This window comes from Triticum urartu, chromosome 1A (genome assembly GCF_056163025.1).
Source record: "Triticum urartu cultivar PI428250 chromosome 1A, HENAU_Tu73, whole genome shotgun sequence".
Classification (NCBI taxonomy): Eukaryota; Viridiplantae; Streptophyta; class Magnoliopsida; order Poales; family Poaceae; genus Triticum; species Triticum urartu.
This window is the reverse complement of record NC_141873.1, coordinates 42008303-42031902: the sequence shown is the minus strand read 5'-3', so window position 1 is coordinate 42031902 and position 23600 is coordinate 42008303. Positions and strand designations below refer to the sequence as shown.

General features: G+C 43.5%; 1 protein-coding gene and 1 pseudogene across 2 annotated transcripts; both read left to right on the top strand.

Annotated features, from left to right (window-relative positions):
- The first annotated feature begins 1046 nt into the window (after window positions 1-1046).
- On the top strand, window positions 1047-4271 carry LOC147989807 (F-box/FBD/LRR-repeat protein At1g78750-like; annotated as a pseudogene). The gene is made up of 5 exons (XR_015617929.1): window positions 1047-1328; window positions 1838-1944; window positions 2461-3318; window positions 3459-3617; window positions 3695-4271. The product of XR_015617929.1 is annotated as an F-box/FBD/LRR-repeat protein At1g78750-like (transcript).
- A 15148-nt stretch (window positions 4272-19419) lies between these two features.
- Window positions 19420-23304, top strand: LOC125544900 (uncharacterized). Its single transcript, XM_087515268.1, has 5 exons — window positions 19420-19665; window positions 20790-20896; window positions 21447-22298; window positions 22427-22585; window positions 22705-23304. Exons 1-5 carry the CDS (start codon window positions 19581-19583, stop codon window positions 23095-23097), a joined length of 1596 nt encoding a protein of 531 aa, XP_087371394.1. The 5' UTR covers window positions 19420-19580; the 3' UTR covers window positions 23098-23304.
- Window positions 23305-23600: the final 296 nt, after the last annotated feature.

The following is a 23600-nucleotide window of genomic DNA, read 5'->3' as shown; positions in this document are numbered from 1 at the left end:
GGGGAATACTTGATGCCCTTCAAGAAGGAACGGTGGCACTCACGGGCATCACCGAGTCGGTGCCGGCCAAGCCGACAAGGATTTTTGCCATCCGCCAAACACGCACAGCACCGGACGATCCGTCGCGCTACACCAAACTTGCCGCCCACCAACACGCGCCACCATGGCCTTGCGATCACCATCGCCGTCTCACCATGGCAAACGTTGTCAGACCGACGGGGTTGAGAGGAAACAACTGAAAATGAGGAGCGGCAAAGTCAGCAGCCACGCGAGAGGGGAAAATATTTTGTGGAAATTTATACAAGTTTGCATAAAATTTATACAAGTTTGTGGAAATATTTTTGAATTGACAATATATTTTGAAAATCATGAACATTTTTTGAATCAGGCGACATTTTTTTAATCGCCCAACATTGTTTGAAATTCATGAACTTTTTTTACAACAATTTTTGTGAAATGCATGATCTTTTTTTGAATTCATGGACATTTTTTGAATCATTGGGTATTTCTTGAATCGATGATATTTTTTTGAAATTCATAAATATTTTTAGATTTTGTTAACGTTTGTTCAAATTCACACAAAATATAATACGTGAATGACTTTTCATAATCATGGACATTTTTTGATTCCCCAAACATTCGTTTTCAAAATCATAACATCTTTCTGAATCGTCGAACATTTTAAGAATTTTTTAGCATTTTTTCAGTCGTCACATTTTAAAATTTTGGAACTTTTTTGAAATCCCGTAATACTTTAAAGAAGAAGAAAACAGAAAGAAAGAGGAAAAACAAAAAGGAAACAAATACATATATATTTTTTGGAACAAATACATAAATAAAACAGGGGAGTCCCTCCCTGCACATAGGCCGGTCCAGAAGGACACGCGGGGTAGGGTGGTGCGCGTTGGTTCGCCAGCGCGTAGCGCGGTAAATAGGAGGTCCCTCCATTTGGCGCCTTGGACTCCCAAACAACGTATGGGCCAATCGAGCGAGAGCAACAGCAGCAGGCCCATCTCCGTTGCTTAGGTAGGGTTCTCCCACTGCGCTCGTGCCCCCCTCCTGCCCGTCTCTCTCCCCGCGGCGGAGTCCTGCCCTGTCCTGACCCTCGCTCCCCGCGCCACACAATCCTCGCGCCTCACGTTGTTTGGTTTGAAATCCAAACTGGACTTTGAGCGATCGAGCGAGAGAGAGAGAAGGAGGCTGCGAGAACGAAGTATCCCTGATTCTCTGCGACCGCACAATGGGACTAGCCGAGCTCATCATCGCCATGAAGAAGCGTCGCCAGCAAATCCAGGCCGGCAGTAGTAAGCCGGCAAAACCCACACCAGGTACACTACTCTATCGCCGTTTCATCATGGAGTCTAAAATACGGGATAAAATAAGCTCTTTCTTTTGTTATCTTATCCCACACGATGTTAGATCTGATTTTTAGTCGATTTGTCATAAAAGTATTGATCGTTGATTGTTGTTTGTGATGAGATAGCAACTATACCCTCAAACAACAGACCCAAATATAGTGAGCAACTGAGCATCATATATGAGACTTGAGAGGTGCCACCTGCCATCATGGTAGCCCATGGCTCTGCGAGTTGTGAGATGAAACTGGAGAGTGAGGATAGCAGTGGAGATTGCAATGTTCTAGACAAAACTGTCTTTGCTCAATTGATGTTTTCCTTAATTGAAACAACTTTTTAAGCGTTTGTCTTATTGTGCAAAAGTTACATAATGGAAAAAGTAGAATTTCTGTGTCTTCATTAATTCATGCACTTGAGTTTAATTTGTTGCTTTCTTCTAGTGTCTGCATAATTAATTCATCATCGTGCATGATGTATTGCAGGTATATCGATCCCTTCAGGGTCTAAAAGGACAAGGTCATCCTGTGAACAAGACGACTATTCTCAAGGCACCAAAACAATGCGATTTTCAGGGCCAGCCTTTCCAGAGGTACGGCATAGATAGAATGCTGAAAATGAAATACTTGTACTGCAATAAGTATGCTCGATCAAACTAATTAAGTAGCCTATATGTTAAGGTACTTCAGAAAGAAGAAATGATCTCTTGTCTTTCTAGCTTCAGACTGCAATAAGTATGCTCATTCAACCTAAAAGCGGTCAGTTTTGATTAATTGGAGCACTAGTGCGATATTTCTGTATTCTTGAAGCATTTTACTTCAACTAAATTTCTGCAAGGTACAAAGAAGAGTTTCCGCTTCCTCTACACTTTCTGCTAGCTTCAAAGTTCACACCAGAATATTTATTTCACTATTGTGCCTTTTAGGAATAAGTAATAGCCCTGTTGGGGAATCAGGTGACCTTTTTTTAGGAAGCAACTAATGTTAGAAGGGAAAACACTTGTTGATGTAATACTTAATTTTCCCGCTGCTATAATACTTTGCACTGAGCGCCTGGCGTGTAATTTACTCCATCAATTAACTTTTTTCTCCCATCCTTACTTTTTAAGGATATCTGGTGTCATATACATGCCCTACTACCCTTGCCTGATGCTGCCCGAGCTGCCTGTGTGTCTCGTGAATTTTTACATTCCTGGAGATGCCGCCCCAATCTCACGTTCAGTCAGGAAACACTGGGCGTAAACCTCACCTTCTGTGAGAGAACACTGAGGACTGGAGAAGAGAAACTAGCTTTGAAGTTCACCAAAATAGTTGACGAAATTATGAAAAAAAACACAGGCGTTGGTGTGAAGACATTCAAGCTTCAGTACTGTGGTTCTCGTATCTACACCAGTCGCCTCAAAAGTTGGTTTAAGATTGCTGTTAATCCAGGGCTTGAAGAACTTGTACTTTCGCTGCCTGAAGTATAGGATGCAAAGTACTACAACTTCCCAAGCTCACTTTTATTCAATGGAAGTGGAAAATCGATTAGTTATCTAAACCTCAAAGGTTGTGCCTTCCATCCCGTGGCTGGACTTGGTTGCTTGAGAAAGCTGCATCTGTCTCGGGTACACATCACTGGTGATGAGTTATGGTGCCTTCTTTCCAATTCTCTTGTTTTGAAGGAGTTGAATCTTAGCCAATGCAATAAGATCACTTGCCTGAAGATACCGTGCCTGCTAAACCAGTTCAACCACCTGACAGTGTTTGGATGCAAAACACTGGTACTGATAGAGAACAAAGCTCCGAATCTTTGCACAATTCATATTGATACTACTCTCCTACGGCTTCCATTTGGAGATTCATCGCAAGTGAAGAACCTAGAGATGTTGTGGCCCTTTGAGTATAACCTCGTTTATTATGCCCGTGCCGAGCTTCCACGGATTATGCCAAATCTTGAAACTCTTAGCATTTCTTCAGCTGGTGAGGTACATTGAGCTCTATATTTATTATTTGAAGAGTAACTAGCACTATTATTTGATTAGCCATTGTTGCTGTTGCTGTTGCTGTTGTTGTTATAGTAATAAGCATGTCTTACAATATAATTAATCTACATGCTTTTGTGCAGGTTCTTAATACACCAATCGTACATACCAAATTCCTGCACCTCAAGCTATTGGAGATTTGTCTTTCTGTTGCAGAAGGGGCCTTTTCCCCAGCTTATGATTATTTGTCTCTAGCTTTTTTCCTGGATGCTTGTCCTGTGTTGGAAACTTTCGAATTGGCTGTAAGTCGCTCTTCCGCCTTTGTGAAGGCATCTTATATATGAGGAACCGGTAATTCATGTCTGTTTTACCTGTGCAGGTATGCCAGACTCGCATGAAGCATGACTCTGTATCTGGAGATTACTCGCTTCTGAGAAAGATGCCCGAACGCCACCACATCAATATCAAGAACGTGAAGATTGATGGCTTTTGCTCTGCAAAGAGCATGATTGAGCTAACATGCCATATTCTTGACAGTGCAACATCACTCGAGAATCTTACACTAGACACCATATATGGTGCTGATTATGAGCATGTTGATAGGTTGGCTGTCCACGAAATTGGTGGTTGCAGCTCTCCTATAGGAAAACGTATGATCAGAGATGCCCACAAGGCAGTTCTGGCTATCGAAAAATACATCGTGGGGAAGGTCCCCTCTAATGTTAAGCTAAATATCAAGAAGCCATGCAGTCAGTGTCATTCTGTCAAATGATTTGTGACTATCCGGTGTTTCTATATTATATATTGTTGTATGGGTTGTGCCTTTCCCCCCTCATTAGTTATATCAACTGTTAATTCTCAAGCCTTGTAATCATGAACTTTGCTTTATTTTTTCAACTATTAGAGTTGCCGGGTGTAATATGACAACTTTTTTTTGAGAAACTGTAATATCACAACTGACCGGTGTGAATGGTGCATCTTGCGGAGGCGCATGGTCAAAATACAAGAGTTGTATAAATGGCTCTTTCTTCTCGACCTCCTAACTACGATTGCCAAGGATTTTCCTATGTAAACTGCAAAAACATCTTATATTTAAAAACAGATGTAATGTGAAGTACACCGCACCATGATTCAGTACAGTTTGTGACTGTCTAATTGTTGTTCGATCAAATCAAACCAAATTGAACCAAGAGCTTTGATAAAATTATCCCAACAACATAAGAAATTACCCATCGGTCCACGGACCGGTCTGGTTGTCTGAAATCCTACAAACAAGGGGTGCTTTGTGGGAGTCCGGACATCCGGCACATCGGATTCTGATACCCCCTGCACACTCAAAACAAGGCGGAGCCCATGAATGTGGAGTGGTCGACTGTTTTCGCACCAACCCTCCTTTCTCCACCCTCTCCCCTCCGATCGTTGCCACTCTCCACCCAAATTCCCGCCTTTTTCGCTTCCACTGCTGCATGGTGTTGGGGAACGTAGTAATTTCAAAAAAATTCCTACGCACACACAAGATCATGGTGATGCATAGCAACGAGAGGGGAGAGTGTTGTCTACGTACCCTCGTAGACCGGAAGCGGAAGCGTTAGCACAACGCGGTTGATGTAGTCGTACGTCTTCACGGCCCGACCGATCAAGCACCGAAACTACGACACCTCCGAGTTCTAGCACACGTTCAGCTCGATGACGATCCCCGGACTCCGATCCAGCAGAATGTCGGGGAAGAGTTCCGTCAGCACGACGGCGTGGTGACGATCTTGATGTTCTACCGTCGCAGGGCTTCGCCTAAGCACCGCTACAATATTATCGAGGATTATGGTGAAGGAGGGCACCGCACACGGCTAATAGATCTTAAGGATCAATTATTGTGTCTAGAGGTGCCCCCCTGCCCCCGTATATAAAGGAGCAAGGGGGAGGGGCGGCCGGCCAGGAGGAGGCGCGCCAGGGAGGAGTCCTACTCCTACCGGGAGTAGGACTCCCTCCTTTCCTTGTCCAACTAGGAGAGGGGGAAGGAAGGGAGAGAGGAGAGAAAGGAAAGGGGGGGCGGCGCCCCTCCCTCCTTGTCCAATTCGGACTAGAGGGGGAGGGGGCGCGCAGCCTGCCCTAGCCGCCCCTCCTCTGCTCCACTTTGGGCCCATGAGGCCCATTAACCCCCCCCCCAGGGGGGGGGGGGGTTCCGGTAACCCCCGGTACTCCGTTTTATATCCGATAACTCCTGGAACCATTCATGTGTCCGAATATAGTCGTCCAATATATCAATCTTTATGTCTCGACTATTTCGAGACTCCTCGTTATGTCCGTGATCACATCTGGAACTCCGAACAACCTTCGCTACATCAAAATATATAAACTCATAATGAAACTGTCATCGTAACGTTAAGCGTGCGGACCCTACGGGTTCGAGAATAATGTAGACATGACCGAGACACGTCTCCGGTCAATAACCAATAGCGGAACCTGGATGCTCATATTGGTTCTTACATATTCTACGAAGATCTTTTATCGGTCAGACCGCATAACAACATACGTTGTTCCCTTTGTCATCGATATGTTACTTGTCCGAGATTTGATCATCGGTATCTCAATACCTAGTTCAATCTCGTTACCGGCAAGTCTCTTTACTCGTTCCGTAATACATCATCCTGCAATTAACTTATTAGTTGCAATGCTTGCAAGGCTTATGTGATGTGCATTACCGAGAGGGCCCAGAGATACCTCTCCGACAATCGGAGTGACAAATCCTAATCTCGAAATACGCCAACCCAACAAGTACCTTCGGAGACACCTGTAGAGCACCTTTATAATCACCCAGTTACGTTGTGACCTTTGGTAGCACACAAAGTGTTCCTCCGGTAAACGGGAGTTGCATAATCTCATAGTCATAGGAACATGTATAAGTCATGAAGAAAGCAATAGCAACCAACTAAACGATCAAGTGCTAAGCTAACGAAATGGGTCAAGTCAATCAGATCATTCTCCTAATGATGTGATCCCGTTAATCAAATGACAACTCATGTCTATGGTTAGGAAACATAACCATCTTTGATCAACGAGCTAGTCAATTAGAGGCATACTAGTGACACTATGTTTGTCTATGTATTCACACATGTATTATGTTTTCGGTTAATACAATTCTAGCATGAATAATAAACATTTATCATGATATAAGGAAATAAATAATAACTTTATTATTGTCTCTAGGGCATATTTCCTTCAGTCTCCCACTTGCACTAGAGTCAATAATTTAGATTACACAGCGATGATTCTAACATCCATGGAGCCTTGGTGCTCATCATGTTTTGCTCGTGGAAGAGGCTTAGTCAGCGGGTCTGCAACATTCAGATCCGTATGTATCTTGCAAATTTCTATGTCTCCCACTTGGACTAAATCCCGAATGGAATTGAAGCGTCTCTTGATGTGCTTGGTTCTCTTGTGAAATCTGGATTCCTTTGCCAAGGCAATTGCACCAGTATTGTCACAAAAGATTTTCATTGCACCCGATGCACTAGGTATGACACCTAGACCGGATATGAACTCCTTCATCCAGACTCCTTCATTTGCTGCTTCCGAAGCAGCTATGGACTCTGCTTCACATGTAGATCCCGCCACGATGCTTTGTTTAGAACTGCATCAACTGATAGCTCCACCGTTCAGTAAAAACACGTATCCGGTTTGCGATTTAGAATCGTCCGGATCAGTGTCAAAGCTTGCATCAACGTAACCATTTACGATGAGCTCTTTGTCACCTCCATATACGAGAAACATATCCTTAGTCCTTTTCATGTATTTCAGGATGTTCTTGACCGCTATCCAGTGATCCACTCCTGGATTACTTTGGTACCTCCCTGCTAGACTTATAGAAAGGCACACATCAGGTCTGGTACACAGAATTGCATACATGATAGAGCCTATGGCTGAAGCATAGGGAACATCTTTCATTTTCTCTCTATCTTCTGCGGTGGTCGGACATTGAGTCTTACTCAACTTCACACCTTGTAACACAGGCAAGAACCCTTTCTTTGCTTGATCCATTTTGAACTTCTTCAAAACCTTGTCAAGGTATGTGCTTTGTGAAAGTCCAATTAAGCGTCTTGATCTATCTCTATAGATCTTAATGCCCAATATGTAAGCAGCTTCACCGAGGTCTTTCATTGAAAAACTCTTATTCAAGTATCCCTTTATGCTATCCAGAAATTCTATATCATTTCCAATCAATAATATGTCATCCACATATAATATCAGAAATGCTACAGAGCTCCCACTCACTTTCTTGTAAATACAGGCTTCTCCAAAAGTCTGTACAAAACCAAATGCTTTGATCACACTATCAAAGCGTTTATTCCAACCCCGAGAGGCTTGCACCAGTCCATAAAATGGATCGCTGGAGCTTGCATACTTTGTTAGCTCCCTTTGGATCAACAAAACCTTCTGGTTGCATCATATACAACTCTTCTTCCAGAAATCCATTCAGGAATGCAGTTTTGACATCCATTTGCCAAATTTCATAATCATAAAATGCGGCAATTGCTAACATGATTCGGACAGACTTAAGCATCGCTACAGGTGAGAAGGTCTCATCGTAGTCAATCTCTTGAACTTGTCGAAAACCTTTTGCAACAAGTCGAGCTTTATAGATAGTAACATTACCGTCAGCGTCAGTCTTCTTCTTGAAGATCCATTTATTCTTAATTGCTTGCCGATCAACGGGCAAGTTAACCAAAGTCCACACTTTGTTCTCATACATGGATCCCATCTCAGTTTTCATGGCTTCTAGCAATTTTGCGGAATCTGGGCTCACCATCGCTTCTTCATAGTTCGTAGGTTCATCATGATCTAGTAGCATGACTTCTAGAACAGGATTACCGTACCACTCTGGTGCGGATCTTACTCTGGTTGATCTACGAGGCTCGGTAGTAACTTGATCTGAAGTTTCATGATCAATATCATTAGCTTCCTCACTAATTGGTGTAGGTGTCACAGAAACCGGTTTCTGTGATGTACTACTTTCCAATATGGGAGTAGGTACAGTTACCTCATCAAGTTCTACTTTTCTCCCACTCACTTCTTTCAAGAGAAACTCCTTCTCTAGAAAAACTCCGAATTTAGCAACAAAAGTCTTGCCTTCGGATCTGTGATAGAAGGTGTACCCAATAGTCTCCTTTGGGTATCCTATGAAGACATATTTCTCCGATTTGGGTTCGAGCTTATCAAGTCGAAGCTTTTTCACATAAGCATCGCAGCCCCAAACTTTTAGAAACAACAACTTTGGTTTCTTGCCAAACCACAGTTCATAAGGCGTCGTCTCAACAGATTTCGATGATGTCCTATTTAACGTGAATGCAGCCATCTCTAAAGCATAACCCCAAAATGATAACGGTAAATCAGTAAGAGACATCATAGATCGCACCATCTCTAATAAAGTACGATTACGACGTTCGGACACACCATTACGCTGTGGTGTTCCGGGTGGCGTGAGTTACGAAACTATTTCGCATTGTTTCAAATATAGACCAAACTCGTAACTCAAATATTCTCCTCCACTATCAGATTGTAGAAACTTTATTTTCTTGTTACGATGATTTTCAACTTCACTCTGAAATTCTTTGAACTTTTCAAATGTTTCAGACTTATGTTTCATTAAGTAGATATACCCATATCTGCTTAAATCATCTATGAAGGTGAGAAAATAACGATATCCGCCACGAGCCTCAACATTCATTGGACCACATACATCTATATGTATGATTTCCAACAAATCTGTTGCTCTCTCCATAGTACCGGAGAACGGCGTTTTAGTCATCTTACCCATGAGGCACGGTTCGCAAGTACCAAGTGATTCATAATCAAGTGGTTCCAAAAGTCCATCAGTATGGAGTTTTTTCATGCGCTTTACACCGATATGACCTAAACGGCAGTGCCACAAATAAGTTGCACTATCATTATCAACTCTGCATCTTTTGATTTCAACATTATGAATATGTGTATCACTACTATCGAGATTCATTAAAAATAGACCACTCTTCAAGGGTGCATGACCATAAAAGATATTACTCATATAAATAGAACAACCATTATTCTCTGATTTAAATGAATAACCGTCTCGCATCAAACAAGATCCAGATATAATGTTCATGCTCAACGCTGGCACCAAATAACAATTATTTAGGTCTAATACTAATCCCGAAGGTAGATGTAGAGGTAGCGTGCCGACCGCGATCACATCGACTTTGGAACCATTTCCCACGCGCATCGTCACCTCATCCTTAGCCAATCTTCGCTTAATCCGTAGCCCTTGTTTCGAGTTGCAAATGTTAGCAACAGAACCAGTATCAAATACCCAGGTGCTACTGCGAGCATTAGTAAGGTACACATCAATAACATGTATATCACATATACCTTTGTTCACTTTGCCATCCTTCTTATCCGCCAAATACTTGGGGCAGTTTGCTTGCAGTAGAAGCACTCAGTCTCAGGCTTAGGTCCAGACTTGGGTTTCTTCTCCTGAGCAGCAACTTGTTTGCTGTTCTTCTTGAAGTTCCCTTTCTTCTTCCCTTTGCCCTTTTTCTTGAAACTGGTGGTCTTATTGACCATCAACACTTGATGCTCCTTCTTGATTTCTACCTCCGCGGCTTTTAGCATTGCGAAGAGCTCAGGAATAGTCTTATTCATCCCTTGCATATTATAGTTCATCACGAAGCTTTTGTAGCTTGGTGGCAGTGATTGAAGAACTCTGTCAATGACACTATCAACAGGAAGATTAACCCCCAGTTGAGTCAAGTGATTATGATACCCAGACATTTTGAGTATATGTTCACTGACAGAACTATTCTCCTCCATCTTGCAGCTATAGAACTTATTGGAGATTTCATATCTCTCAATCCGGGCATTTGCTTGAAATATTAACTTCAACTCCTGGAACATCTCATATGCTCCATGACGTTCAAAACGTTGTTGAAGACCCGGTTCTAAGCTGTAAAGCATGTCACACTGAACTATCGAGTAGTCATCAGCTTTGCTCTGCCAGACATTCATAACATCTGGTGTTGCTCCTGCAGCAGGCTTGGCACTTAGCGATGCTTCCAGGACATAATTCTTCTGTGCAGCAATGAGGATAATCCTCAAGTTACAGATCCAGTCCGTGTAATTGCTACCATCATCTTTCAACTTTGTTTTCTCAAGGAACGGATTAAAATTCAACGGAACAACAACACGAGCCATCTATCTAAAATCAAACATAGACAAGCAAGATACTATCAGGTACTAAGTTCATGATACATTTAAGTTCAATTAATCATATTACTTAAGAACTCCCACTTAGAAAGATATCCCTCTAATCCTCTAAGTGATCACGTGATCCAAATCAACTAAACCATGTCCGATCATCACGTGAGATGGAGTAGTATCAATGGTGAACATCAATATGTTGATCATATCTACTATATGATTCACGCTCGACCTTTCGGTCTCCGTGTTCCGAGGCCATATCTGTTATATGCTAGGCTCGTCAAGTTAAACCTGAGTATTCCGTGTGTGCAACTATTTTGCACCCGTTGTATTTGAACGTAGAGCCTATCACACCCGATCATCACGTGGTGTCTCAACACGAAGAACTTTCGCAACGGTGCATACTCAGGAAGAACACTTATACTTTGATAATTTAGTGAGGGATCATCTTATAATGCTACCGTCAATCAAAACAAGATAAGATGCATAAAAGATAAACATCACATGCAATCAATATAAGTGATATGATATGGCCATCATCATCTTGTGCTTGTGATCTTCATCTTCGAAGCACCGTCATGATCACTATCGTCACCGGCGCGACACCTTGATCACCATCGTAGCATCGTTGTCGTCTCGCCAATCTTATGCTTCCACGACTATCGCTACCGTTTAGTGATAAAGTAAAGCATTACAGCGCAATTGCATTGCATACAATAAAGCGACAACCATATGGCTCCTGCCAGTTGCCGATAACTCAGTTACAAAACATGATCATCTCATACAATAAAATTTAACATCATGTCTTGACCATATCACATCACAACATGCCCTAAAAAAACAAGTTAGACATCCTATACTTTGTTGTTGCAAGTTTTACATGGCTGCTACGGGCTTAACAAGAACCGTTCTTACCTACGCATCAAAACCACAACGATAGTTTGTCAAGTTGGTGTTGTTTTAACCTTCGCAAGGACCGGGCGTAGCCACACTTGGTTCAACTAAAGTTGGAGAAACTGACACCCGCCAGCCACCTGTGTGCAAAGCACGTCGGTAGAACCAGTCTCGCATAAGTGTACGCGTAATGTCGGTCCGGGCCGCTTCATCCAACAATACCGCCGAACCAAAGTATGACATGCTGGTAAACAGTATGACTTATATCGCCCACAACTCACTTATGTTCTACTCGTGCACAACATCAACGCATAAAACCTAGGCTCGGATTCCACTGTTGGGGAACATAGTAATTTCAAAAAAATTCCTACGCACACACAAGATCATGGTGATGCATAGCAACGAGAGAGGAGAGTGTTGTCTACGTACCCTCATAGACCGGAAGCGGAAGTGTTAGCACAACGTGGTTGATGTAGTCGTACGTCTTCACGGCCCGACCGATCAAGCACCGAAACTACGGCACCTCTGAGTTCTAGCACACGTTCAGCTCGATGACGATCCCCGGACTTCGATCCAGCAGAATGACGGGGAAGAGTTCCGTCAGCACGACGGCGTGGTGACGATCTTGATGTTCTACCGTCGCAGGGCTTCGCCTAAGCACCGCTACAATATTATCGAGGATTATGGTGGAGGAGGGCACCGCACACGGCTAATAGATCTCCAGGATCAATTATTGTGTCTAGAGGTGCCCCCTGTCCCCGTATATAAAGGAGCAAGGGGGAGGGGCGGCCGGCCAGGAGGAGGCGCGCCAGGGAGGAGTCCTACTCCTACCGGGAGTAGGAATCCCTCCTTTCCTTGTCCAACTAGGAGAGGGGGAAGGAAGGGAGAGAGGAGAGAAAGGAAAGGGGGGGCGCCGCCCCTCCCTCCTTGTCCAATTCGGACTAGAGGGGGAGGGGGCGCGCAGCCTGCCCTAGCCGCCCCTCCTCTGCTCCACTTTGGGCCCATGAGGCCCATTAACCCCCCCCCCCCCAGGGGGGGTTCCGGTAACCCCCGGTACTCCGTTTTATATCCGATAACTCCTGGAACCATTCATGTGTCCGAATATAGTCGTCCAATATATCAATCTTTATGTCTCGACTATTTCGAGACTCCTCGTTATGTCCGTGATCACATCTGGAACTCCGAACAACCTTCGCTACATCAAAATATATAAACTCATAATGAAACTGTCATCGTAACGTTAAGCATGTGGACCCTACGGGTTCGAGAATAATGTAGACATGACCGAGACACGTCTCCGGTCAATAACCAATAGCGGAACCTGGATGCTCATATTGGTTCCTACATATTCTACGAAGATCTTTTATCGGTCAGACCGCATAACAACATATGTTGTTCCCTTTGTCATCAGTATGTTACTTGTCCGAGATTTGATCGTCGGTATCTCAATACCTAGTTCAATCTCGTTACCGGCAAGTCTCTTTACTCGTTCCGTAATACATCATCCCGCAATTAGCTTATTAGTTGCAATGCTTGCAAGGCTTATGTGATGTGCATTATCGAGAGGGCCCAGAGATACCTCTCCGACAATCGGAGTGACAAATCCTAATCTCGAAATACGCCAACCCAACAAGTACCTTTGGAGACACCTGTAGAGCACCTTTGTAATCACTCAGTTACGTTGTGACGTTTGGTAGCACACAAAGTGTTCCTCCGGTAAACGGGAGTTGCATAATCTCATAGTCATAGGAACATGTATAAGTCATGAAGAAAGCAATAGCAACCAACTAATCGATCAAGTGCTAAGCTAACGAAATGGGTCAAGTCAATCACATCATTCTCCTAATGATGTGATCCCGTTAATCAAATGACAACTCATGTCTATGGTTAGGAAACATAACCATCTTTGATCAACGAGCTAATCAAGTAGAGGCATACTAGTGACACTATGTTTGTCTATGTATTCACACATGTATTATGTTTCCGGTTAATACAATTCTAGCATGAATAATAAACATTTATCATGATATAAGGAAATAAATAATAATTTTATTATTGCCTCTATGGCATATTTCCTTCACATGGACCCGCTCATGAGTTGTCGGACCGGCGGAGGTGGAGGATCCACAGAAAGCAAAGCCCTGGAGGATCAAATCGGGGACACGAGAAGCTCGTTTCCTAAAACAAAAGGCAAGGGATCAACATGCCGACAATAAGGGCGGTGGGGGCGACCGGAGCTGGTGACGGGGTGCAGGGGTCGGGCATGCGCGGGGGCACGTGGCACCGCCGCCGCAGCCGACCATGCACACGGCGTCATGGCCGGAACAATATCTGTCGCCCTGCTTCTACGCCACCAAGCAGCTTAGCCGACAACAATAGTCCCGGGCCTCCGTCGTCGGGTACGTGTTGTTTTGCGTCGACATCAACACGGCGCGCTCCATTTCCCTGACTGGACCCGCTCACGAGTTGTCGGACCGGCGGAGGTGGAGGATCCACAGAAAGCAGAGGCCTGGAGGATCAAATCGGGGACACGACAAGCTCATTGCCTAAGAAAGAAGGCAAAGGATCAACATGCCTACAATAAGGGCGGTGGGGGCTATCGAAGCTGGTGACGGGGTGCAGGGGTCGGGCATGCCCGGGGGCAAGTGGCACCACCGCAGCAGCCGACCATGCACACGGCGTCCTAGCTGGAAGAATATCTGCCGCCCTACTTCTACGCCATCGAGCAGCTTAGCAGACAACAGTAGTCCCGGGCCTCCGTCGCCGGGTACGTGTTGTTTTGCATCGACGTCAACGCGGCGCGCTCCATTTCCCTGACTCGTCGCCTTTGTCGGACGTGGAACAACTCGGTACCCGCTTTCTATTCGCCGGTATTTCTCAATTGGGTGAGCCAGTGTATGGTCACACAGACAGACATATATTGGAGATGATCCATGACGAAGGTAGTGAAGGAAATATGCCCTAGAGGCAATAATAAAGTTATTATTTATTTCCTTATATCATGATAAATGTTTATTATTCATGCTAGAATTGTATTAACCGGAAACATAATACATGTGTGAATACATAGACAAACATAGTGTCACTAGTATGCCTCTAATTGACTAGCTCGTTGATCAAATATGGTTATGTTTCCTAACCATAGACATGAGTTGTCATTTGATTAACGGGATCACATCATTAGGAGAATGATGTGATTGACTTGACCCATTTCGTTAGCTTAGCACTTGATCGTTTAGTTGGTTGCTATTGCTTTCTTCATGACTTATACATGTTCCTATGACTATGAGATTATGCAACTCCCGTTTACCGAAGGAACACTTTGTGTGCTACCAAACGTCACAACGTAACTGGGTGATTATAAAGGTGCTCTACAGGTGTCTCCGAAGGTACTTGTTGGGTTGGCGTATTTCGAGATTAGGATTTGTCACTCCGATTGTCGGAGAGGTATCTCTGGGCCCTCTCGGTAATGCACATCACATAAGCCTTGCAAGCATTGCAACTAATAAGTTAATTGCGGGATGATGTATTACGGAACGAGTAAAGAGACTTGCCAGTAACGAGATTGAACTAGGTATTTAGAATACCGATGATCGAATCTCGGGCAAGTAACATACCGATGACAAAGGGAACAACGTATGTTGTTATGCGGTCTGACCGATAAAGATCTTCGTAGAATATGTAGGAGCCAATATGAGCATCCAGGTTCCGCTATTGGTTATTGACCGGAGACATGTCTCGGTCATGTCTACATTATTCTCGAACCCGTAGGGTCCGCACGCTTAAGGTTACGATGACAGTTATATTATGAGTTTATGCATTTTGATGTACCGAAGTTTGTTTGGAGTTCTGGATGTGATCACGGACATGACGAGGAGTCTCGAAATGGTCGAGACATAAAGATTGATATATTGGAAGCCTATGTTTGGATACCGGAAGTGTTCCGAGTGAAATCGGGATTTTACCGGAGTACCGGGAGGTTACCGGAACCCCCCGGGAGCTATATGGGCCATGATGGGCCTTAGTGGAAAAGAGAAGAGGCAGCCCTACATGGGCCGCGCGCCCCTCCCCTCCCTTGGTCCGAATAGGACAAGGAGAGGGGGCCGGCCCCTCTCTCTCTTTTCCCCCCTCCGTGAATCCTATTCCAACTAGGATTGGGGGGGGGGGGAATCCTACTCCCAGAGGGAGTAGGACTCTCCTGGCGCGTCCTCCTTGGCCGGCCAGCCTCCCCCCTTTAGTCCTTTATATACAGAGGCAGGGACACCCCAGAGACACACAAGTTGATCCACGTGATCTATTCCTTAGCCGTGTGCGGCGCCCCAGCCACCATAGTCATCGATAATATTGTAGCGGTGCTTAAGCGAAGCCCTGCAGCAGTAGTACATCAAGATCGTCACCACGCCGTCGTGCTGACGGAACTCTTCCCCGACACTTTGCTGGATCGGAGTCCGGGGATCGTGATCGAGCTGAACGTGTGCTAGAACTCGGAGGTGCCGTAGTTTCGGTGCTTGATCGGTCGGGTCATGGAGACGTACGACTACATCAACCAACGCTTCTGTTGTCGATCTACTAGGTACGTAGATCATACTCCCCCTCTCGTTGCTATGCATCACCATGATCTTGCGTGTGCGTAGGAATTTTTTTGAAATTACTACGAAACCCTACAGGTAGAGGCGAAGGCGAAGGCTGCTATGAGGATGGGCCGGTGGATGACTCGGGGGATGTGCAAGCCCAGCGGGGCACACAGTCCGGCACGCACACCCAGCCAAGCACCAAGTTCGGCATGTACATTTTCTATTTTTTTGAATTTTCCAAGCATTTTTTGAAAAAAAAATTGTTTTGTAAATCCCGAACATTTTCCATTTCCAATTTTTTTAAATTTACAAATATTTGTTGGAAAAATCTAACAAAATTTGAAATTTTTGTATATTTGAAAAAAAAGGAGAAAATGAAAGCCGGAAAATCCATAAAAGAAGACTAGACCGAAACCTTCTGGAAGGTCCTCAAAACTGGATCCTAGTTGCTTCTACTGTCCCTACTATCTATTGGGCCAGCCCATTTTTACTCGTTTGGCCTATCTATTGTTAGGGTTTCTCGTGCTGCCGTCGTTGTCATCTGAGAAATTTAGGTCCCCTCTCCTCTGGCTGCTATCTTGGCGCTGAGAGGTGGGGGGACCTCGGATCTTCAAGAACTTTGTGTCCTTTGCCATCGTCTAGTGATCATAATAGTGTTGTGAGAATAAATTCCCTCTTGTTCTTTTGGCGGTGCCATGAGATTAGAGAGTTTTCTGTCCTCGCAGATTCAATTATTCAGATCTAATGAGTTTATGTTGTGTCAAGCCTTTTTTGTTGGTCTGATTCTTTATGAAGGTGAAATCTTTCATTGGCAAATGGTGAAGATATAGTGATTCGACGGCCTACACTTCTAGGGGATCATTCCCGGTCCAAGTATGTTCATCGATTAAGACTTCCCATCTCTTTGGATGGGCGACTCAAGGCGCTTTCAAAAACCATTATTAGTAATGTGTCGTGCGGGTGAAAGAGTGGCCACATCGTTGCTCCAGTCAAAGTGCAGCCTCTTTACCGAAGTCTTTGGAGTATTTCTTCGAGCAAAGATTGACGCCATGAAAAAGGTGTTTTCAAGAGATTTCATTGTATTTCTTAGTCATAAGAGTTACTTGTATTTTCTTAGATTTTATTTCTAAATTAGTATACATGTAATTGTTACGAGTATGAATAAAATTACTGGTGTTTCTGAAAAAAATAGCAATGATGCAGTGAGTGTCAAATATGAAACACCGGATGAGCGGGATGACGAGAGTTCCTATTTGCCGCTTGCAGGCGGTAAATAATGGAGGAGAAGTGCTACACACACGATGCTCTTTGGACGATTTACGCACGATCAATCAGCTCAGCCTCTGATCAAGTCCGATGCATGAATTAGCACCTTTGGATCAGTCGTCGTGTAAGGGTCGTGCGAGCACTGTCGTGCGCAAAGTAGTTTCGATAATGGAGGCTTGCTGAAGCCTGGAGGGAATAGGGCGGCCCACTCTGTCTGAGAGAGATTTTTAATTTCTTCTTCTTCTTCTTTTTCTTTTTTAGTTTGTTTAACTGTAGCAACAGGGTTTACTGTAGCAGTCCACACTGTAGCATCTGGTTTACTATATCGGACTGGTCTTTTGGTTGTTTTTTATTTTGAACATTTTGAAACTACAAATTGAACACTTTCTTAATATATGATGACTATTTTAATAATGCATTCTGAACTTTTTGTAATATACCATGAAAGTTTCTTAAATTCAGTGATCTTTTTGTAATATACAGTGATTTCTTTTAAATGCACACTGAGCATTTTTGAAATACATGATGAACATTTTTAATACATGATGAACATTTTTATAATTTATGATGAACTTTTTCATAATATACGGTGAACATTAACTTAATATACGGTGAACATCTTTGTAATATGCTGTGAACTTTTTTTATATATAGTGAACATCAAATCAACAGCATGGCAATGCCACCACCTAAAAAACAAGGCAAATGATCAAGCGGCCAGCAATAAAGGGCGGCGGGGTGGCGGTCGGGGCTGGGGACGGGGTGTAGGGGCCATACAGGGCAGGGACACGGGCGTTGCCGCTGCAGCCGACCATGCACACGTCATCCTAGCCGGAACAATATCAGCAGCCCTACTTCTAGGCCACCAAGCAGCTTGGCCGACAGCAGCAATCCCCGGCCTCCGCCGTTGGGTACATTTTCTAAAATTCATGAACTTTGTTTGATGAACATTTTTTTGAAATGATCGATTTTTTCGAATTCATGGACATGTTTTGAATCATCAGGCGTTTATTGAATGGATAATGTTTTTTTCCAATTCAATTTTTTTAGATATTTGTTAACATTTGTTCAAATTCCCACAAAAAATAATACGTGAACAATTTTTCAAAATCATGAACATTGTTGATTTCCTGAACATTTTGTTTTCAAAATCATGAGCATTTTTGTGAATCCGTGAAAATTCTATGATTTTAGCTTTTTTCAATATTCATGTTTTTTTAAATTTGGATATATTTTGAGACCCCGTATTAATTTAAAGGAAAAGGCTTCCCCTCATCCGGCTGATTACAGTCTGTGCATCAACCGCTTGGGCTGCTTGACGCGTGTCCCCATGAGCCACACATCCTTTGTGTTGAACATTATCCCCTCATGCCTTCATCTCCAGAAAATCTCTCTCAACAGCAAGCGCCACCAACCTTTCTTCCTTCACCGTCTCTGTCCCAACTCCCATCTAGTGCCGCCGGAGGACGCCTCCGCCAGGCCCTTTCTCCTTTCCTCCTCCCCTTTCCTAACTCTCTCTCTCTCTCCCAACTGAGCTCCCATGGCGCTCCGCCGCCAGCCCCGTTCTCCTTCCCACCTCTCTCCTTACCCCTTTCTCTCTCTCAACAAACGAGCTCCCATGGTGCTCTCTCCTCGGGTGCTTTTCTGCAACAAGATCTATGTTGCAAAATATTTCTGCAATAAAATCTATGTTACGAAAAAAATTCTGCAAGGTTGCAAAAATTTTGTAACAAGGCTTCTGTTGCAAAAAATAATAATTCTACAATGAAATATCTGTTGCAAAAAAAATTGCAACAAGATCTCTGTTGCAAAACTTTTCTGCAACTAGATCAATGTTACAAAACAAAAAATCTGCAAAAAGACTTGTGTTGCAATGATGAAGCCGCCGCTCATCCGCTCGATGCGCTAGATCTGACGGCTCGCAAGCCCGCGGATCTTTTAGAAACAAAAATAGGAAAAACAAAAAGGAAAAAAAATAAATAGAAAAACAGGGGCGTCCCGCCGCGCACATTGGGCGGCCCAAAAGGGTGGGCGTTGGCTTGTTCGCGCGCACTAAATAGGAGATCGAGCCAATCGAGCCAGAGCAACAGCAGCAGGCCCATCTCGGAGTTGCTTAGGGTTTGGTCTCCCACTGCGCTACGCCCCATCCTGTCCCTCTGCGCGGCGGACTCCTGCCCTGTCCTGAGTCCTGACCCCCGCTCCCCGCGCGACACAATCCTCGCGTTGTTTGTTTTGAAATTCAAAGCGAGAGAGAGCAAAGTATCCCTAATTTCTGCCGCGACCCAGGTATATCGTCGTCTCACAATGCAACTAGCCGAGCTCATCATCGCCATGAAGAAGCGTCGCCAGCAAATCCAGGCCGACAGCAAGCCGGCAAACCCCACACCGGGTACTACAGTACAATCTTATTTGTCGGAGAGCAAGTTTGTCCAGTGTTTTTTGTTAACGGGCTAACCCTCTTTCAATTACTCACACGATGACTGGAATACACTGTCCATATATTTTTGCTGATATCTGTCAGGAAGCAGCAAAAGGAAGAGACCGAGTTCAAAGAACTATCAGGAAACAAGTGCGCCTGCCCGCAATCGGCACCAGCGCCATAGTGCGGAAACCTGATAGCACCAAAACTAGACCTAATTAAGAGCAAGTAAGAGTAGCAAACGTTTACAGAAAATTCAGTCCTACCGAGAGGACACTCCCAGAGATTACAAAATTACAGTTGCAGAGTTAGCAGAGCTTGGAATCATCAGATTGCATATGTAAAACTGTTCTGCACCTCACCATGGATCTTCATAATGTTGATTGCATCAGTCTTTAGCGCAGTCGATTCACCAGCTTTTTGGATAGCCCAAGAGAATAAAGAAGTACAAGTGGCAAAGACAGGTTCTATAGGACGGCGGTTCGACCCGCAATGTTGTATGGCGTTGAGTGTTTGTCGACTAAAAGGAGACACGTGCAACAGTTAGGTGTAGCGGAGATGCGCATGTTCAGATGGATGTGTGGCCACACAAGAAAGGATCGGCTCCGGAATGAGATATACGTGAGAGAGTTAGGGTAGCACCGATTGAAGAGAAGCTTGTCCAACATCGTCTGAGATGGTTTGGGAATATACAGCAGACGCCTCCAGAAGCTCCAGTGCATAGTGGACGGTTAAAGCGTGCTGGTAATGTCAAGAGAGGTTGGGGTAGACCAAACTTGACATGGGAGGAGACCGTGAAGAGAGATCTGAAGGACTGGAATATCACAAAAGAACTAGCCATGGACAGGGGTGCGTGGAAGTTAGCTATCCACGTGCTGGAACCATGAGTTGGTTTCAAGATCTTATGGGTTTCAGCTCTAGCCTACCCCGACTTATTTGGGACTTAAGGCTTAGTTGTTGTGTTTCTATGCAAAAGTTAGATAATGGAAACAAGTAGAATCTCTGTGTGTCTGCATTTATGTGCTTAAGTTTAATTTGTTGCTTTCTTCTAGTGTTTGCATGATTAATTCATGATCATGCATGATGTATTGTAGGTACATCGATTGCTTCAGTGGCTAAAAGAACGAGGCTGTCCTGTGAACAAGATGACTATTCTCAAGGCACCAAAATAATGCGATATTCAGGGCCAGACCTTCCAGAGGTACGACATAGAATGCTGAAGATGGAATACTTGTCCTGCAATAAGCATGCTCATTCAAACTATAGTAGCCTATGTAAAGGTACTTCAGAAAGAAGAAATAATCTTTCTGGCTTTGGACTGCAATAAGTATGCACATTCAAACTAACAATTGGTCAGTTTTGATAAATTTGAGCATAAGTCCGATACTTTAGTACATTCTTGAAATATTGTACTCTAACCAAGTTTCTGCAAGGTGAAAAGAAGAGTCTCTGTTTCCTCTGCACTTTCTGCTAGCTTGAAAGTTCACACTAGAGTATTGATTTCACTATTAATTGTGCCTTTTAGGAATAAGTAATAACCCTGTTAGGGACAGGTGACCTTTTTGGGAAAACACTTGATGTAATACTTAGTTTTCCCACCACAACCACATTCAACTGATATTTTACTTTATAATCTGTCACACTTTGCACTAAGCGCCTGGCGTGTATAATTTACTCCATCCATTAACTTTTTCTTCTCCTTGCTAATATTGCTTGCATTAACTTTTTCTTCCATCCTTATATTTTTTAAGGACATCTGGTGTCATATACATGCCCTACTACCACTACCTGATGCTGCCCGAGCTGGCTGCGTGTGTCGTGAATTTTCACGTTCCTGGAGATGCCACCCCAACCTCACCTTCAGTCAGGAAACACTGGGTGTGAAACGCACCTTCAGTGAGAAAATATGTGGAAGTGATACACTAGCTTGGAAGTTCACCAAAATAGTTGACCAAATTATGGAAAAACGCGCAGGCATTGGTGTGAAGACATTCAAGCTTGAACACTGTGGTTCTCGTATCTACACCAGGCATCTCAAAAGTTGGCTTCAGGTTGCTGTTAACCCAGGGCTTGAAGAGCTTGTACTTTCGCTGCCTGTAGTATACGATGCAAAGTACTACAACTTCCCATGCTCACTTTTATTCAATGGAAATGGAAAATCAATTAGTTATCTAAACCTCAAATGTTGTGCCTTCCATCCCGTGGCTGGACTTGGTTGCTTGAGAAAGCTGCATCTGTCTCGGGTACACATCACTGGTGATGAGTTAGGGTGCCTTCTTTCCAATTCTCTTGTTTTGAAGGAGTTGAATCTTCGTCAATGCAATAACATCACTTGCTTGAAGATACCGTGCCTGCTAAACCAGTTCAACCACCTGACAGTGTTTGGATGCAAAACACTGGAACTGATAGAGAACAAAGCTCCGAATCTTTGCACAGTTCATATTGATACTACTCTCGTACGACTTCCATTTGGAGATTCATTGCGAGTGAATAACCTAGAGATGTTGTGGGCCTTTGAGTATAACCTCGTTTATTATGCCCGTGCCAATCTTCCACGGATTATGCCAAATCTTGAAACTCTTGGCATTTCTTCAGCTGGCGAGGTACATTGAACTCTATATTTATTATTTGAAGAGTAACCAGCACTATTATTTGATTAGCCATTGTTGATGTTGCTGTTGTAGTAATAATCATGTCTTAGAATATAATTAATCTACATGCTTTTATGCAGGTTCTTAATACACCAATTGTAACTGCCAAATTCCTGCACCTCAAGCTATTGGAGATTTATCTCTCTGTTGCAGAAGGGGCCTTTTCCCCAGCTTATGATTATTTGTCTCTAGCTTTTTTCCTGGATGCTTGTCCTGTGTTGGAAACTTTCAAATTGTCTGTAAGTCGCTCTTCTGTCTTGTGAAGGTATCTTATACCTCCTCCATCCCAAAATCTTATATTTTGGGGCGGAGGGAGTATACAAGGAACCGGTAATTCATGTATGTTATACCTGTGCAGGTATGGCAGACTCGCATGAAGCATGATCCTGTATCTGGGGATTCCTCTCTTCTCAGAAAGATGCCAGGACACCACCACGCCAGCATCAAGAACGTGAAGATCGATGGCTTTTGCTCTGCAAAGAGCATGATTGAGCTAACTTGCCATATTCTTGACAATGCAACATCACTTGAGAATCTTAAACTGGACCCCATATATGATGGTGGTTATGAACATGTTGATAGGTTAGCTGTCCACGAAATTGGTGATTGCAGCCCTCATACAGGACGGCGTATGATCAGAGAAGCCCACAAAGCAGTTTTGGCTATCGAAAAATACATCATTGGGAAGGTCCCCTCTAATGTTAAGCTAAATATCAAGAAGCCATGCAGTCAGTGCCATTCTGTCAAATGATTGTGACCATCCAGTGTTTTTATTTTATATAATGATGATGCTGTATGGGTTGTGCCTTTTTTTCCCGTAGTTATGTCAATTATTAATTCTCAAGACTTGTAATATTTATTACTACATGAACGTTGTTTTACTTTTTGAACTATATTATCACAACTGGATAGTTTGAATGGTGAAAACAAAGAGTAGTGTGACACCTATATTTATTTATTACTGACACTGATAGGCAAGGGAAACAAAGCTTTGTTTCACCATTTTTTTTGTTGATATACTCGGATAAGGTCACGTGTCCGTAGAAGAAATCTAGTCTTTACTGGTATAATATAATGAAGTCTTCGGAACAATATGTTGGTTGTTCTAGATGTCTAATCCAGGTATCATGGCTCAAAGCTAACCATTTTCCATGGATTGGTTCAAGGTTTTGCATCCTTGAAAGGTCAACCTAGCATTTCAGTTCCAAGGCTTTGATACAAGGGATAAGTATATTTTTCTTCCTTCAACTCTTT